Source organism: Mauremys mutica, chromosome 3, assembly GCF_020497125.1.
Source record: "Mauremys mutica isolate MM-2020 ecotype Southern chromosome 3, ASM2049712v1, whole genome shotgun sequence".
Taxonomy (NCBI): Eukaryota; Metazoa; Chordata; order Testudines; family Geoemydidae; genus Mauremys; species Mauremys mutica.
In genome coordinates this window covers 128,339,131-128,354,181 of record NC_059074.1, presented here as the reverse complement: position 1 = coordinate 128,354,181, position 15,051 = coordinate 128,339,131, and the positions used below count along the sequence as shown (strand labels likewise).

The window sequence follows — 15,051 nt, the reverse complement described above, 5'->3', positions numbered from 1 at the left end:
TTCAGAGAATAATCTAATAAAATGTTAACCATGATCTTGCTATTGCTCCATCATATTATTGATACCTGTATTCCTTCTAAAGTTTCCCTATCTCCCTATATGAATCATAAATATGGAAAGGCATTGCCACTAGAGCACAGTTGCCATCAATATTTTTATCCTTAAATATTCTGTACAGTAATCATTTTGGTATATCCATATGATTGAAGAAGATGATCTCTTTTTTCATGTGCAGGAAGTCAGACTAGATGATCATAATGGTCCCTTCTGACTTTAAAGTCTATGAGTCTATGAAGGCCTGAGTCCAGCTGAACTTTCATTACTTTCCAAACCTTCTCTTTCTAGGAGTCACCCTAGCTGGTGCTGCAGTATGTTTTTTTTAAATGTATGGAATGGGGTAGTGAGGGAGGGGTTCAAAGACAATTGGCTTCATCCAAGGTTGACAATAATGTTTCTCCACTATGGGACAGTTCCTAAAAATTACTTTGGCTTTGCATTACCCACTGAAATCAATGGAAGTTGTAGATGCTCAGCAACTCTGGATTAGGTCCTAATGGCCTGATCTAAAGTCCATTAAAATCAATGGAAAGACTCCCATTGACTTCATTGGGCGGTGGATCAGTTCCTCCCTGATTAAGTTAAACAATGTTATAGCTAAGGCTACAATTTAGTCACTGGTATTTTTTAGTAAAAGTCATGGACAGGTCATCGGCAATAACCAAAAAGTCATGGGTTGGTGACCTGTCCATGATTTTTACTAAAAATACCCCTAACTAAATCTTTGGTGCTGGGGGGTGCTTCCGGGGATGCTACTGATCCTGGGGGGAGCACTCCGAGTCTGGACCCTGCTGCTGCTGAGGTGGTGGGCAACCTGGGGCCCTCCGGCCGCTGCTGCTGGGGAGGGGATAGCTTAGTATCCCCCAACCTCTGCTGCTGCTCCAGGCAGGGGGTGGCGGCCCTGGCCCTGCAGCCGCTGGGGTGTGTTTGTGTGCAGCCCGGGGTCCTCCGGCTGCCGTTGCTGCTGTGAGTGGGAGGTGGCCTAGGCCCCCGCTGCTGCTGCTAGGGGAGGAGTCATAGCCCAGGTCGCTGCTGCTGCTGCTCCCGGACTGCTGCTCTGGGGCAGCACATGGGACCAGCTACTTGGGGTCGCCCGAGCAGGGGCCTGTCTGCCTGGCCCCAGGGTCACCCCAGCTGCTTGGGCGGCCCTGGGGTCAGTCACACCAGCTACTGCAAAATTCACTGAGGCCCTGGAAAATCATGGACTCCATGACTTCTGTGAAAGACTCGCAGCCTTAATCATAGCTAAAGAAAGTGAAAGGTGCAAGTAATATCAAATGGTAGGAAGGAATGGGAAGATGCTTGCTACCTAATATCATGCCTACAACAGCTACCCAAACCATATTTACATATGTTTCAAAATAAGCTCTTTATTTTTAGGTACTATGATTCTCTTGCCTAAAGGGCACATTTTAATTTGGATATGGGCGCTTATCTTCACTTGTTGGTGAATAAGCTGTCATAACATTCGTGGCTGCAGCAGTTACGTATGATTTCTTTGTTGTCATCACAATGCTGAAATAAAATGTTTTATCTGGTACTCTCACATGTGAGGCAAATGTAGAACTGAAATAGTAGCAATGTAAACTGTATTCTTACACATTTTTGACCCAAGTGAATGGGGTTCCACATCTGTCCGGGCACTTTATAGCTGCTGCTCCAACAAGGATCTCATCTTGGTCTGCAAGTTCTGTCTAAGCCCTTTCTGGGCAACCTTCAGCTCTTGTTTTACATCTTATTGTAGGGCTTGTATTACATTCTTTTTCTGAAGCTTGTTTTAGGTCTTGCTTTAATTCAATTTGGCCGGTGGTTAGCTGTTTGGCTGCATGTGTGTGTTCTTCCTATGTGCTGCCCCAGCTCTGCGCAAACAGCCAGCACAGCAGACCTTGAATGAACTATCCAATGACCACAAGATCCATTAAGGTACAAAGGTGCCAGACCAGGTTTATTGTCGACAAAGCATGGTAATAGCACCTGGCAGACTCTACGAGGATACTAAGACATGTATGCTTATGACAATGGACGCAGCTCAGCGAATGGCGGGACTTTTCATTTCCTCCATTGGCTGGTTAAAGATACTTCCTTTAAGATAACGTTTTTTATCAGGGTATAAAAATATATCTACTGCCTTTGACATAGTTAGTTACTGCCCCCTGACATGGCTAGTTATCAGCCATCACCTTGCACATGTCAGTTTGATTAAAACATCTTTATTATGTACTGTTATCCTAACCGTATCTTTTAGAAGGGGTCAGTATGCTCCTGTTATCCTTGGGAAATTTTTTTTGTACCATTCTTAATATTGGGATGTTCTGGCACCATTTAATATCAGGATCTGTTTGTGTGAGTACTCTGTGCTTAGCAATTCTTAGGAATGTGTATTTTTGCAATATTAGCCCTGTTCTTGCCAGATTCTGTGAGCAGGTCCTGCCTCATACCAGACCTCTGGTACAAGGGCTTATGTCCCAGGCTCTCTTCCTACTACATGGCCATCTTTGATTTCTGCAAGCACTGCCATCGTTTCTTCTATCTTGGTTCAACATGTACGCCACGTCACAACCTCTCTCCTTGGAAAGCGGATCCCACCTTTGACATCAGTGTTACCCCTTTTTAACTCAAGCGATTAGTCAAAGTTCAGGGCCCCGAGGTTGTTCCAGTTGGGAGTAGAAATTGATGATGGAATCTGGTATTTTCTTTGATGCAATCTTGTTTATTGACAAGAAATGTACAAAGGCTTGCTTCTAGCACCACACCCAGAACCTTCCTGTAGGCTTCTCCAGGGTCACACCATGCTCTCAGGCTGCCTTTGAGTCTTTCTGCCTTTGAGTCTCTCTCATTCAGTCTGTTCTGCCTTCCCTCCCAATTAAATACACACAATACCGAGCAAAATCCCTCTGTCCAAAATTCCCAGGTAGGTTTCACAGCCCCTTTTGTCATGGACTGAATAAAGACACCAGATTTATGGATTATTACAGTAATCTGTAACCCACTAATAACAACCACCTCCTCCAGCTGCTTCCACCCCCCATTCCTTTCCTCCCTATGACTGGAGGGGTGTGAATGGGCCACTTCACCTTGAATGGTCCCTTGAAATACGTTAACTACTTGTGCTAAACAATCTGTGCCATCTTGTATTTAGCAGTGACACTTGGTGTTAGGCTTGGTCTGCACTACAGAGTTAGGTCAACGTAAGGCAGCTTATGTCAACCTAACTATGTCAGTGTCTATACTACAGCCTTGCTCCTGCCAATGTAACTCCATGAGAGGCGTAGTGTTTATGTCGGTGTAGCCAGGGCAATGCAGTGTGTGTAGACACTGCCGGCTGTTGGCTGTCTTGTCAATTTGAAATTTACAAGAAAGCCAGCTCCAGGATCCCCCGCCAGGCTGCTGCTGTCTCTACTCCAAGCTGGGCTGCTGTCTGGACTCCCCACTGGGAGCCCTGCTGCTCCCTTGGTCCTGGCTCCCTGCTGGGAGGACAGCAGCTGACTGGAGTACGGCAGGAGGCGAGAAGTCCTGCACAGATTCCCCACCACTCCTTGCTGGGAGTGGGGAGGCGAGAAGACGGCAGTGCCCCACACTGCCCTTCTTCAGTCGGTGGAAGCGCTTCTGGTGAGGATGTGTACCACCAACAGAAGAGGGGTAGTGTGGAATGTAAGTCAAACTAATATAGCTCGATTTAAGATTGTAGTGTAGACATGCCTTTAGTTTCCCAGACCTGAAGAACTCTGTGTAAGCTTGAAAGCTTCTCTCTCTCTCACCAACAGAAGTTGATCCAATAGATATTACCTCATCCACGTTGCCCCTCTGAATGAGACAGTCATTAAGGGGCCTTAAAAATGCAATAAGCCTTCCCCTAGAACAAATGGATTGCTGCAACCTAGGTAAAACCATTTTTTTTTATTTAAGAGTGAACTCTAGATAAGTGGTAACCAAGCAACAGGCCTGATAGCAGATCTTGATCACCTGAGCAGGGTCTTTGAGGTTGACCAGGAGAATCAGAGGACAGAAGGGTAGGGAATTATAAGTTCTAAAAGGACCAGGTCTGGTCTGAGCATGAGCAGTGCTCTCACTGTCCAGAATAGAAAGAGAAGACTGAATTGAGGTTCAGGAGAGAGGACCTGGAGACCCCTGAAGGCACTGACTAAATCCCAGTGAATGCTCAGGGATGGTGAGGAAACTATGGCTGTGAACCAAGTACAGGTGTTTCTCATTTTGCATGGCTCTGTATATCTCTTGTGGAGGCAAAAGAAATGGTTAGTTTAGCAATCCTCCTGCAAAGGCTGTGGTCTTCTTTGCCTCAACTACCACATCTCCCTGAAGGACAAACTGTGAATCAGAGCAGCACCCACAAGGGAGGAGTTCTGGGAAAGGCACAATTAATCTACTGAGGAGTCTTGTGGGGTTCAGGACTGGTCTTGAGGCTAAGGCCAAAGGAAGAGACCGTGAGGGGAGCATACCCAGGCCAAGGGGAGCTAGGAGCACATGGCTCCACTGAGTTCAAAGCTAGGCACCCAGTGAGTGCCCGACAAAGGGCAGCTACAGCAGGTCTGTGGTGTGCTATTAGGCACAGGCTGCTGAGTGCATAGCTATGCAGTGTGTGTTGCTGTACAGCTGTGTGGGTTTGGGGCTGTTGTCCGGAGGTCAGTGGGGGGTACGTGCTGTAGCCATAGGGCGGCTGACACTCCTGTTCTCCACCCCCCACCGAGGGGCAAGAGGCAGGGAACCACTCAGGGCTCCTCCCTGCACCGGGCGTGGCCTCGTGCCAGGGCCGGCTCCAGACCCCAGCGCTTGAGGCGCGCTTGGGGCGGCATTTTGCCGGGAGGGCGGCAGGTGGCTCCGGTGGACCTCCCGCAGGCATGACTACGGAGGGTCCGCTGGTCCCACAGCTCCGGTGGAGCATCCGCAGACGTGCCTGCGGGAGGTCCCCCGGAGCCGCGGGACCGGCGACCGCCAGAGCGCGCCCCGCAGCGCGCCGCCCTGCTTGGGGCGGCGGATTCCTAGAGCCGCCCCTGCCTCGCGCCCTCCCGCGACACCTGGCAGGGGGCCGGGAAAAGGCAGAGCGGTTCGGCGCCCTAAGTTGTCCCGCTCGACGGCCCGTTGGCATCTCCGCTACCTGAGAAACCGGCCGGTGCGTTCTGCGCTGGGAGGCACCGCCCTGCTCGCGGCAGGTAGGGCGGGGGGGGAGGGGGTAGAGCGACGAGAGATAGGAACAGCCTCGGCCTCTTCCCCCTGACTGTGAGTGTCTGCGCCCCCGGCCGAAGCGCACTATCGTTACCGGGCTGTGACGCGTCCTAACGGAACGAACACGCCCCAGCTCCGCCCCGCCGGGGGAGGGGGGGGCGCTACTTGCCCGTCCGCAGGAATGCGTCGAACGGGGCGGTGACAGTGACGTAGTTGGTTTGACCACGTGCCCTCTGTCTCCATGGAAACAGCGACACATGCCTATGCCGGGTTTAGCGCCTGTCGCTCCCCCAGCGGTGTGAGCTGCGGGGAGTCACCCGCCGCGGGGCCCGGACCTGGAGCCAACGTTAAACGTCAGTAGGGGAGCAGCGTTCCCCCCCCCCTCCCCGTGTGCACAAGGTGGGGGCAGGGAGCCCTGGGGCCGGGCTGGCCACGGGAGAGAAACGCGCTGACCGGGCTGGGCTACACCGGGCGTCGGTGAAACTCCTCCAGCCCCAAGCAATGCTCAGTCTCGCGCTGTGCCCGCTGCGGCACGTTAGCGGCGGGTGTCTGTTGGAAGCGCGCGCCTGATGCGCCTGCTTTAATTTGGGACCCGAGTGTGAACCTCCCAGTCTGCAGGGTGAAATTGACCGGAGTGTGGCTGGGCCGCTCGAGTCCAGTCCAGCGATCGGCTCCCTTAAGCCTTGTTGTGAGCGTTTAAGTCAGGTATGTCTGAGCCTTGTGCTGGTCATAGGGGTGAATTACTGCACCCATGAAAAGGTCCCTTGAGTTTTAGGAGGACGTGTGTGAAATCTGTTCAGGTAAGTAAGGGCTTGCGGCGCCGGGAAGTAATCTACACAATCATTTGTAAAGAGTAAATCAAAACTAAAAATATTCTTTAAGGCTTTGGTTCTCAATCTCAACCCTTTTGGGCTCATGACCCACTGGTAAACTTGGATGGCCTGTGGCACCCAGTAAGTAGGTTTTGTGCCCTCCTTGCCCACCACCCAAAATCTGGTTTATTAAAGATTTCTTACCCAGGATATATAATATACACACTAATGTAATAAGTACACCATGTGTACCTAGCGGTGCCTTCTGTCCTACAGAGCTGTCTGGGCTTGGCTTGGCTTCCTACTTATTTTGACCTTTGGGGTTACAGCACTGCTCAGGCTTGGCCTAGTCCCCCTAATGAGGACCCAGCAGGGTCAAATTTGTATGAGTGGTGTCGTGACCTGGTAGATGGGATTGCAATGCTATTTACACATTTGTCCCTGCTGATCCCCCATTATCATGATGGAGGGGTGGCTGGGTCAAACCTGTGGGTGCTGCAACACTTGGAATGGGGAGCCCAGCTTAGCTAGATCTGTGGGACTGGAGCTACAGGATCTGCCTCTGTGAGGTTAGTATGAGGCAGGCTCTGTATCTTGCCAACTTTGTAATATTTAAAAACCGGACACTCCAACAGGAGCACCGGAACCTCCCCATAAGAACAGCCATTCTGGGTCAGACCAAAGGTCCATCTAGCCTAGTATCCTGTCTTCTAACAGTGGTCAATGCCAGGTACCCCAGAGGGAATAAACAAGTAATCATCAAGTGATCCATTCCCTGTCACTCATTCCCAGTTTCTGGCAAACAGAGGCTAGGGACACCATCCTTGTCCATCCTTGTTAATAGGTCCATCAGTGGCTATCTTCCATGAGTTTATCTAGTTCTTTTATTGAATCCTGTTATAGTCTTGGCCTTCACAACATCCTCTGGCAAAGAATTCCACAGGTTGACTGTGTGCTGTGTGAAGAAATACTTCCTTTTGTTTGTTTTAAATCTGCTGCCTATTAATTTCATTTGGTGCCCCCTAGTTCTTCTGTTATGAGTAGTAAATAACACTTCATTATTTATTTTTCTCCACACCAGTCACAATTTTATAGACCTCTATCGTATCCCCCCTTAGTTGTCTCTTTTCCAAGCTGAAAAGTCCTAGTCTTAATATCTCCTTATACAGAAGCTGTTCCATACCTCTAATAATGTTTGTTGTCCTTTTCTGAATCTTTTCCAATTCCAGTATATCTTTTTTGAGATGGGGTGACCACATCTGCACGTGACACACTATTCAAGATGTAGCCGTACCATAGATTTAAACAGAAAATATCATATTATCTCTATATATCATCTATCCAGATATCTAACAGAGGGAGTTTGCCTGGGGGGAGTTCCCACAGATTTTTTTGTCTTTCAGGCTTCTATGAGCAGTAAATACAACATCTGAAGAGGTTTCAGAGTGATAGCTGTGTTAGTCTGTATCAGCAAAAACAATGAGGAGTCCTTGTGGCAACTTAGAGACTTAGAAGGAAGACAATATGGATAGTGATCAGCTGTTGTGACTTGCACAGGATGTGCCATGTTTGTCCTTCTCCCAGAGGACAGAAGTGACTTGGTCTGTAATGCAAGTCTCCATATTGGAAGAGAAGGTTAAAGGACTAGAGGCCCAAGTATCAACCTTCTGTTGCATCAGAGAAACTGAAGACTTTCTGGATAGAAGTCAGCATTTGGTCCTGCAGGCACAGCATGCTGAAGCATCAGAGAGGGCAGTGCAGAATGGGGAAGAAAATTGGCAGCATGTGACCTCCAGAAGAAGAAAGAGGAGAACCCATGTACCCCCAATGCAGATAGAGGTAAGAAACTGTTTTCAGGCTCTCTGCACAGGTACTACAGCAGAGAATGGTTTGGAAGAGTCATCTGAGGGAAGGATCAGAAGGAGACCCCATTGACCGGAAGGCCTGGGATGCATTGCCTTAGAGATGGGGGTTCCACAACCACCACTCCCAAGAGGAGGAGACGGGTGATGATGATCAGGGACTCCCTCCTAAGGGTGACGGAGTCATCCATCTGCTGTCCAGACTGGGACTCTTGAGAAGTGTGCTGCTTGCCTGGAGCTAAAATTCAGGACGTGACTGAGTGTCTGCTGAGACTGATCAAGCCCTCGGACTGCTACCCTTTCCTACTTCACCAGTGATACTGCCAAAAATGACCTTGAGCAGGTCACTGCAGACTACGTGGCTCTGGGAAGAAGGATAAAGGAGTTTGAGGCACAAGTCATGTTCTCGTCCATCCTCTGTGTTGAAGGAGAAGGTCCAGGTAGGGACCATCGAATTGTGGAGGTAAATGCGTGGTTGCGCAGGTGGTGTCGGAGAGAGAGCTTTGGATTCTTTGACCATGGGATGTTGTTCCAGGAAGAAGGATTGCTAGGAAGAGATGGGATCCACCTAACAAAGAGAGGGAAGAGCATCTTCACAGGCAGGCTTGTTAACCTAGTGAGGAGGGCTTTAAAGTAGGTTTGTGATGGAATGGAGACTTAAGCCTTGAGGTAAGTGGGGAAGTGGGATACTGGGAGGAAACACAAGTGGGAGGGTGCAACGGTGGAGGCCTCCTGATTCATACTGAGAAAGTAGGGCAATCGGCTAGCTATCTTAGGTGTGTGTACGTGAACGCAAGAAGCCTGGGAAACAAGCAGGAAGAATTGGAAGTCCTGGCACAGTCAAGGAACTATGATGTGATTGGAATAACAGAGACTTTGTGGGGTAACTCACATGACTGGAGCGCTGTCATGGATGGGTATAAACTCTTCAGGAAGGACAGGCAGGGGAGAAAGGTTGAGTTGCACTGTATGTAAGAGAGCAGTATGATTGCTCAGAGCTCCAGTATGAAACCAGAGAAAAGTTTTGAGTCTTTGGGTTAAGTTTAGAAGTGAGAGCAACAAGGGTGATGTTGTGGTGGGCGTCTGCTAACAGCGTTTCTCAAACTGAGGTCTGCAGACCCCTGGGGGTCTGTGAGAGTACTCCAGGGGGTCCATGGGCCCCGCTGACCAACTCCTCCCCCTTCCTCACAGTACCTCCTGTTCGCTGCTGAACAGCTGTTCCCTGGTGTGCAGGAGGCTCTGGTAGAGTTGCCTGCCTGGGGCTAAGGCAGGCTCCCTACCTGCCCTGGTTCTGTGTGGCTCCTGGAAGTGGCCGCTAGGTCTCTATGGCCCCTAGGCACATGGGCAGCCAGGGAGTCTCTGCGTCCTGCCCCCGCCCAAGTGCCAGCTCCACGGCTCCCATTGACCCAGGAACCGTGACCAGTGGGTGCTGCAGGGGCAGTGCCTGGGTGCGTGAGGGCAGCATGCGGAGCTTCACTGGCCGCCCATATAGCTAGGGGCCACAGAGACCTGGCAGCCGCTTCCTGGGAGACATGGTAAGCACCTCTGGGACCCCACACCCTGAACACCTTCCGTACCCCAACCCCCTGCCCCAGCCCAGAGTCCCCTCCCACACCTGAACTCTCTCCCAGAACCCGCATCCCAACCCTCTGCCCCAGCCCTGAGCCCGCTCCTGCACCCCAAACCTCTCATCCAGAGCCCACACCACCAGCCGGAGCCCACACCCCAACGCCCTACCCCAGCCCCCTCCCACACCCAAAACTCCCTCCTGGAGTCCACATCTCCCCCACACCCCAGCCTAGTGAAAGTGAGTGAAGGTGGGGGAGAGTGAACAACAGAAGGAGGGAGGATGGAATGGGCAGGGGATAGGGCCTTGGAGAAGGGCAGGGCAGGGGGTCCCTGAAAATTTTTAAATCAGAATGGGGGTCCTTGGGTTGCTAAAGTTTGAGAACCGCTAGACTGTAAGGTGGATAGAAAACTGGCTAGATTGTCGGGCTCAACAGGTAGTGATCAATGGCTCAATGTCTAGTTGGCAGCCGGTTTCAAGCGGAGTGTCCCAGGCATGGGTCCTGGGGCCAGTTTTGTTCAACATCTTTATTAATGATCTGGATGATGGGATAGGTTGCACTCTCAGCAAGTTCATGGGTGACATTAAGCTGGGAGGAGAGGTAGATATGTTGGAGGGTAGGGATAGGGTCCAGAGGGGCCTAGACAAATTGGAGGATTGGGCCAAAAGAAATCTGATGAGGTTCAACAAGGACAAGTGCAGAGTCCTTCACTTAGGATGGAAGAATCCCATGCACTGCTACAGGCTGGGGACTGACTGTCTCAGCAGCAGTTCTGAAGAAAAGGACGTGGAGATTACAGTGGACGAGAAGCTGGATATGAGTCAACAGCGTGCCCTTGTTGCCAAGAAGGCTAACGACATATTGGGCTGCATTAGTAGGAGCATTGCCAGCAGATAGAAGGAAGTGATGATTCCCCTCTATTCCGCACTGGTGAGGTCACATCTGGAGTATTGTGTCCAGTTTTTGGCTGCCAACTACAGAAAGGATGTGGACAAATTGGAGAGAGTCCAGTGGAGGGCAACAAAAATGATCAGGGGGCTGGGGCACAAGACTTACGAGGGAACTGGGTTTATTTAGTCTGCAGAAGAGAAGAATGAGGGGGGATTTGATAGCAGCCTTCAACTACTTGAAGGGGGGGGTTCCAAAGAGAATGGATCTAGACTGTTCTCAGTGGTGGCAGCTGACAGAACAAGGAGCAATGGTTTCAGATTGCAGTGAGGGAGGTCTAGGTTGGATATTAGGAAAAACTATTTCACTAGGAGGGTGGTGAAGCACTGGAATGGGTTACCTAGGGAAGTGGTGGAATCTCCATCCTTACAGGTTTTTAAGGCTCAGTTTGACAAAGCCCTGGCTGGGATGATTTAGTTGGGGTTGGTCTGGATTTAAGCAGGGAGCTGGACTAGATGACCTCCTGAGGTCTCTTCCATCCCTAATCTTCTATGATTCTATCCCTTTCTTAGTGACTCCCAATGTTCTGTTCACTGTTTTGACTGCTGCTGCACATTGAGTGGATGTTTTCAGAGAACTATCCAGAATGACTCCAAGATCTTTCTTGAGTGGTAACAGCTAATTTAGACCCCATCATTTTACATGTATAGTTGGGATTATGTTTTCCAATGTGCATTACTTTGCATCTGCTACTCTGCTGCCCAGTCACCCAGTTTTGAGAGATCCTTTTGTAGCTCTTCGCAGTCTGCCTGAGATGTAACTATCTTGAGTAGTTTTGTTTCATCTGCAGATTTTTCCACCTCACAGTTTACCCCTTTTTCCAGATCATTTATGAATGTGTTGAATAGGACTGGTCCCAGTACAGCCCCCTGAAGGGACACCGCTGTTTACCTCTCTCCATTCAGAAAACTGACCGTTTATTTCTACTCTTTGTTTCCTATCTTTTAACCAGTTATGAAACCATGAGAGAACCTTCCCTCTTCTCCCATGACAGCTTACTTTGCATAAGAGCCTTGTCAAAGGCTTTCTGAAAATCTAAGTACAATATATCCACTGGACCCCCCCGGTCCACATGCTTGTTGACTCCCTCAAAGAATTCTAGTAGATTGGTGAGGCATAATTTCCCTTTACAAAAACCACGTTGACTATTCCCCAACAAATTATGTTCATCTATGTGTCTGACAATTTTGTTCTTTACTATAATTTCTACCAGTTTTCCCAGTACTGAAGTCAGGTTTACTGGCCTATAATTGCTGGGATTGCCTCTGGAGCCCTTTTTAAAAATTGGCATCACATTAGCTATCCTCCAGTCATTTGGTACAGAAGCTGATTTAAATGATTAGTTTACAGACTGTAGTTAGTAGTGCTGCAATTTCACGTTTGAGTTCCTTTGGAACACTTGGGTGAATACCAAAAGGATGCCTTTTTGCCTCTCACTTATTTTGTTGTCTAGCCACGGTGGCACTTTTTTGGTTCTCTTACTATGTTTTTTAATTTGGGGTATACATTTCAGTTGAGCCTCTATTATGGTGTCTTTAAAAAGTTTCCATGCAGCTTGAAGGGATTTCACTTTTGGCACTGTACCTTTTAAATTCTGTCTCACTAACCTCATTTTTGTGTAGTTCCCTTTTCTGAAATTAAATGCCAGCTCTGCCTCCCCCTCCCCCCCAGACCCCACTCCACATTCGTTCCTCTTCCCTCCCACCCCTGTCATTCACTGCTCTCTCCCCCCCCCCCCCCCCGTGCCCTGGTTGGGAGGGAATCATTTGCAGAGCCGTGGCTGGGAGCTGCAGCCGCCTAACGCAGATAGGAGCCAGCCCCGGGTGTGTAGGGACTGGTGCAGGTGATGACCCGGTGCCTCCCACACCCCCAGTAACCATACTTTGGGTGTCTGGTCAGGAGATTTGACTGGACACTGTCAGGTCCCCTGTTTGACCAGACTTTCTGGTAAAAAAACGGGCACCTGATCACCCTATCTGTACTTCTCCCTCCCCACAGGCTTCCCACGTAACCTTTTGATGCATTCTGATTACCCAATTCTGGGTCATGGTCCGCAGGTATATTATCTTATCTAACTTTGCATGCAGAACACTGTCAGATTTTTGGAATTGTTCTTGTAATATTGTCATTCCTTTACAAGACATCGCTGGGCACAATCCTGCCAGATGCAGAAAGCCTCTTTTGTAAAACTGAGTACTCTTTATCTCCAATTGTTCAGGGTATTTGGCACTTTCAGAACTAGGCACAGTGTCCAATAATCTGTCTCTGGGAATATTCTATACTGGATGATTTGGAAGATGGCAAAATGGAAAAAACAAAAAAATCTTAATGAGAATTTAGTGCTATTCTAATGTGATGTTTATTTCAGATGTACGGTATTATGGAAAACCCAGTGGACCTTTGTTTTACTGAAGAAGGATGTAGCCATGACATAGTTCTTGAGAAACAAGTGTTTAGATCCAAAGTGCCAGAGTCTCATGTTCAACTTGCTTGTAATCTACATTACTGTGCTTTTCCTTTGAATGGAAATGAGCTATGCATCTGGAATACTGGCGATAGCCCTGCTCATCATCAGGTAAAAATCAAAACTTGTGTGTTTTAGATTTTCAGTGTACTATTCTAAAGAGCACTAAAATGGGTGAAAAAAAGAAAAACGTTGGGTTTGGTACATCATGTTTTGCAGTGTAGGCTATTATCCTTACTAGACTCCACATTTTATATCTGGAATGTGGATAATTATTTGTTATTTTGGCAAGCAGGGAGTAAGCCATAATGCAGTTCAGTGAATGGATTTTAATCATTAAAGAAACTTCAGTTTTGATGAATGAGCATTGCTAATTATTCAGATAAGTGTTAGCTATATTTTTTTCCTCTTATTTGCTATGTCTTCATCATCATTGGAAATGACCTATGGACATAAAACATTTTTTATTTGCCAGCCATTGCACTTGGTAGGACATCACCATTCAATCACAGCACTGGCGTTTGGAAGTAAAATCAATCCACTTCTGGTCTGCTCTGCTTCTTGTGACTATGTGATAGTATGGAACCTGGATGAGTGCATAAAGAAAGCACTACAAGGTAAGGCATTTTTATAGAAAAGTTACTTTTGAGTAGCAAGTGGTAAATGTGACTTCTTAAGGCTAGACTCTGCCACCCTTCATCATGATGGAGTAGTACCTTATTCTTTGATTAGTCTTATAGGAATTACCATGGATCAGATCAGCAGTCTTTCTCCTGAGGGAGAGGTTCGCTAGAGTACGCAGGAGGATGTTAAATTAATAGCAAAAGGAAAGGGTAGAAAGAGGGAAGATGCGAGTACTCAGCATAACAATGAGATGTTGAGAACAAAATTAATCAAGGAACCAAAGGACATGAAGAGAATAAATTCTTGAATTGCCTGTAGTCTGAACTGAATCCAAACCAATGCAGGGAGTCTGTGTAACAAACAAGAGGAATTGGAATTGCTCATTTATGAGCATAATTTCAATCTAGTTGGTGTTACTGAAACCTAATGGGATGATTCATGCTCATGGCATGTTTAACAAAAATGGCTAGAACCTATTTAGGAAGGTCCAAGTCAGCAAATGGGGGGGGGGGGAAGGATGGCACTCTGTCAAAAATAGCATTACCCGTATGAGTTAATTTTTTCCAAGTTGCAAGTATCTTGAATGCTTATGGATCAGTGTCCTAACAGACCTCCTCTTAACAGATAAAGAGGAACTGATCATAGAAATAAAAAATATTGGTAACTTAGGTACAAGGGATCATGACTTGATCACATTTATAATGTGCAAGCAAAATAAAGTCCAGACCGTGTGTCTGTGAATGATAATTGAGAGTCATTTAAGAACCCCTTACTGGATGCCCCAGAAGCCACAATCCTACAATCAAGGGAAAAGGCCATAATGGTTAAAAATGTCAATCTGGTACAGAGGGTAAGTGAATGCAACTATATGAAATAAAAAGTAATAACTGAAAGAAAGGGGAAGTTGATAGCACAATATATAAATCTGAAGTTAGGAATTGTAGCAAATTGCTAAGGGTAGCAAAAGGACACAAGGAGACCTCTATAGCTAGCAAAATTAAGGACAATAAAAAGGAGTTTTAAAAATGTATTTAGGAAAAATAATCCTGACAATGGTATTGATTCATTACTAGATAGAAATGGCAGAATTATCAATAATAATGCAGAAAAGGCAGAAGTGTTTAATAAATATTCTGTTCTATATTTGGGGAGAAAAAAATAGTGTCATAGTCTCATCATATGGTGATGCTAAAACTCTTTTCATTCAACTAGTATCTCTAGAGGATGTTAAACAGCAGCTATTAAAGTTTAGACTTTTTTTTTATAGCAGAAGGTCCAGATAACTTGCATCCAAGAGTTTTAAAAGAGCTTGGGCCATTAACATTGATTTCTATTAAGTCTTGGAACACCGGGGAAGTTCCAGAAGACTAAAAGAAAACTAATGTGCTAATTTTTAAAAATGGGTAATTATAGGCCTGTCCGCCTGATATTGACCTCAGGCAAGATAATAGAGCAACTGATACAGGACTTGATTAATAAATAATTAAAGGAGGGTAATATAATGCAAATCAATACGTGTTTATGGAAAACAGCTG

The 15,051-nt window shown here is 47.3% G+C and overlaps 1 protein-coding gene across 15 annotated transcripts in view; it reads left to right on the top strand.

Moving 5' to 3' along the window:
• Positions 1 to 15,051, top strand: part of WDR27 (WD repeat domain 27) — a 227,850-nt gene that overhangs the window by 3,836 nt on the left and 208,963 nt on the right. For 10 of the 15 annotated variants that reach the window (XM_045008729.1, XM_045008731.1, XM_045008728.1 and 7 more), the window contains exons 1-3: positions 5,410 to 5,943; positions 12,797 to 13,003; positions 13,368 to 13,509. In XM_045008729.1, the coding sequence (XP_044864664.1) occupies positions 12,797 to 13,003; positions 13,368 to 13,509 (349 nt within the window). In that variant the 5' untranslated portion in view covers positions 5,410 to 5,943. Of the gene's footprint in view, positions 1 to 5,001; positions 5,186 to 5,408; positions 5,944 to 12,796; positions 13,004 to 13,367; positions 13,510 to 15,051 lie in introns of those variants that run through there. The other 5 variants (XR_006577761.1, XR_006577762.1, XR_006577764.1 and 2 more) reach the window with 4 other exon arrangements.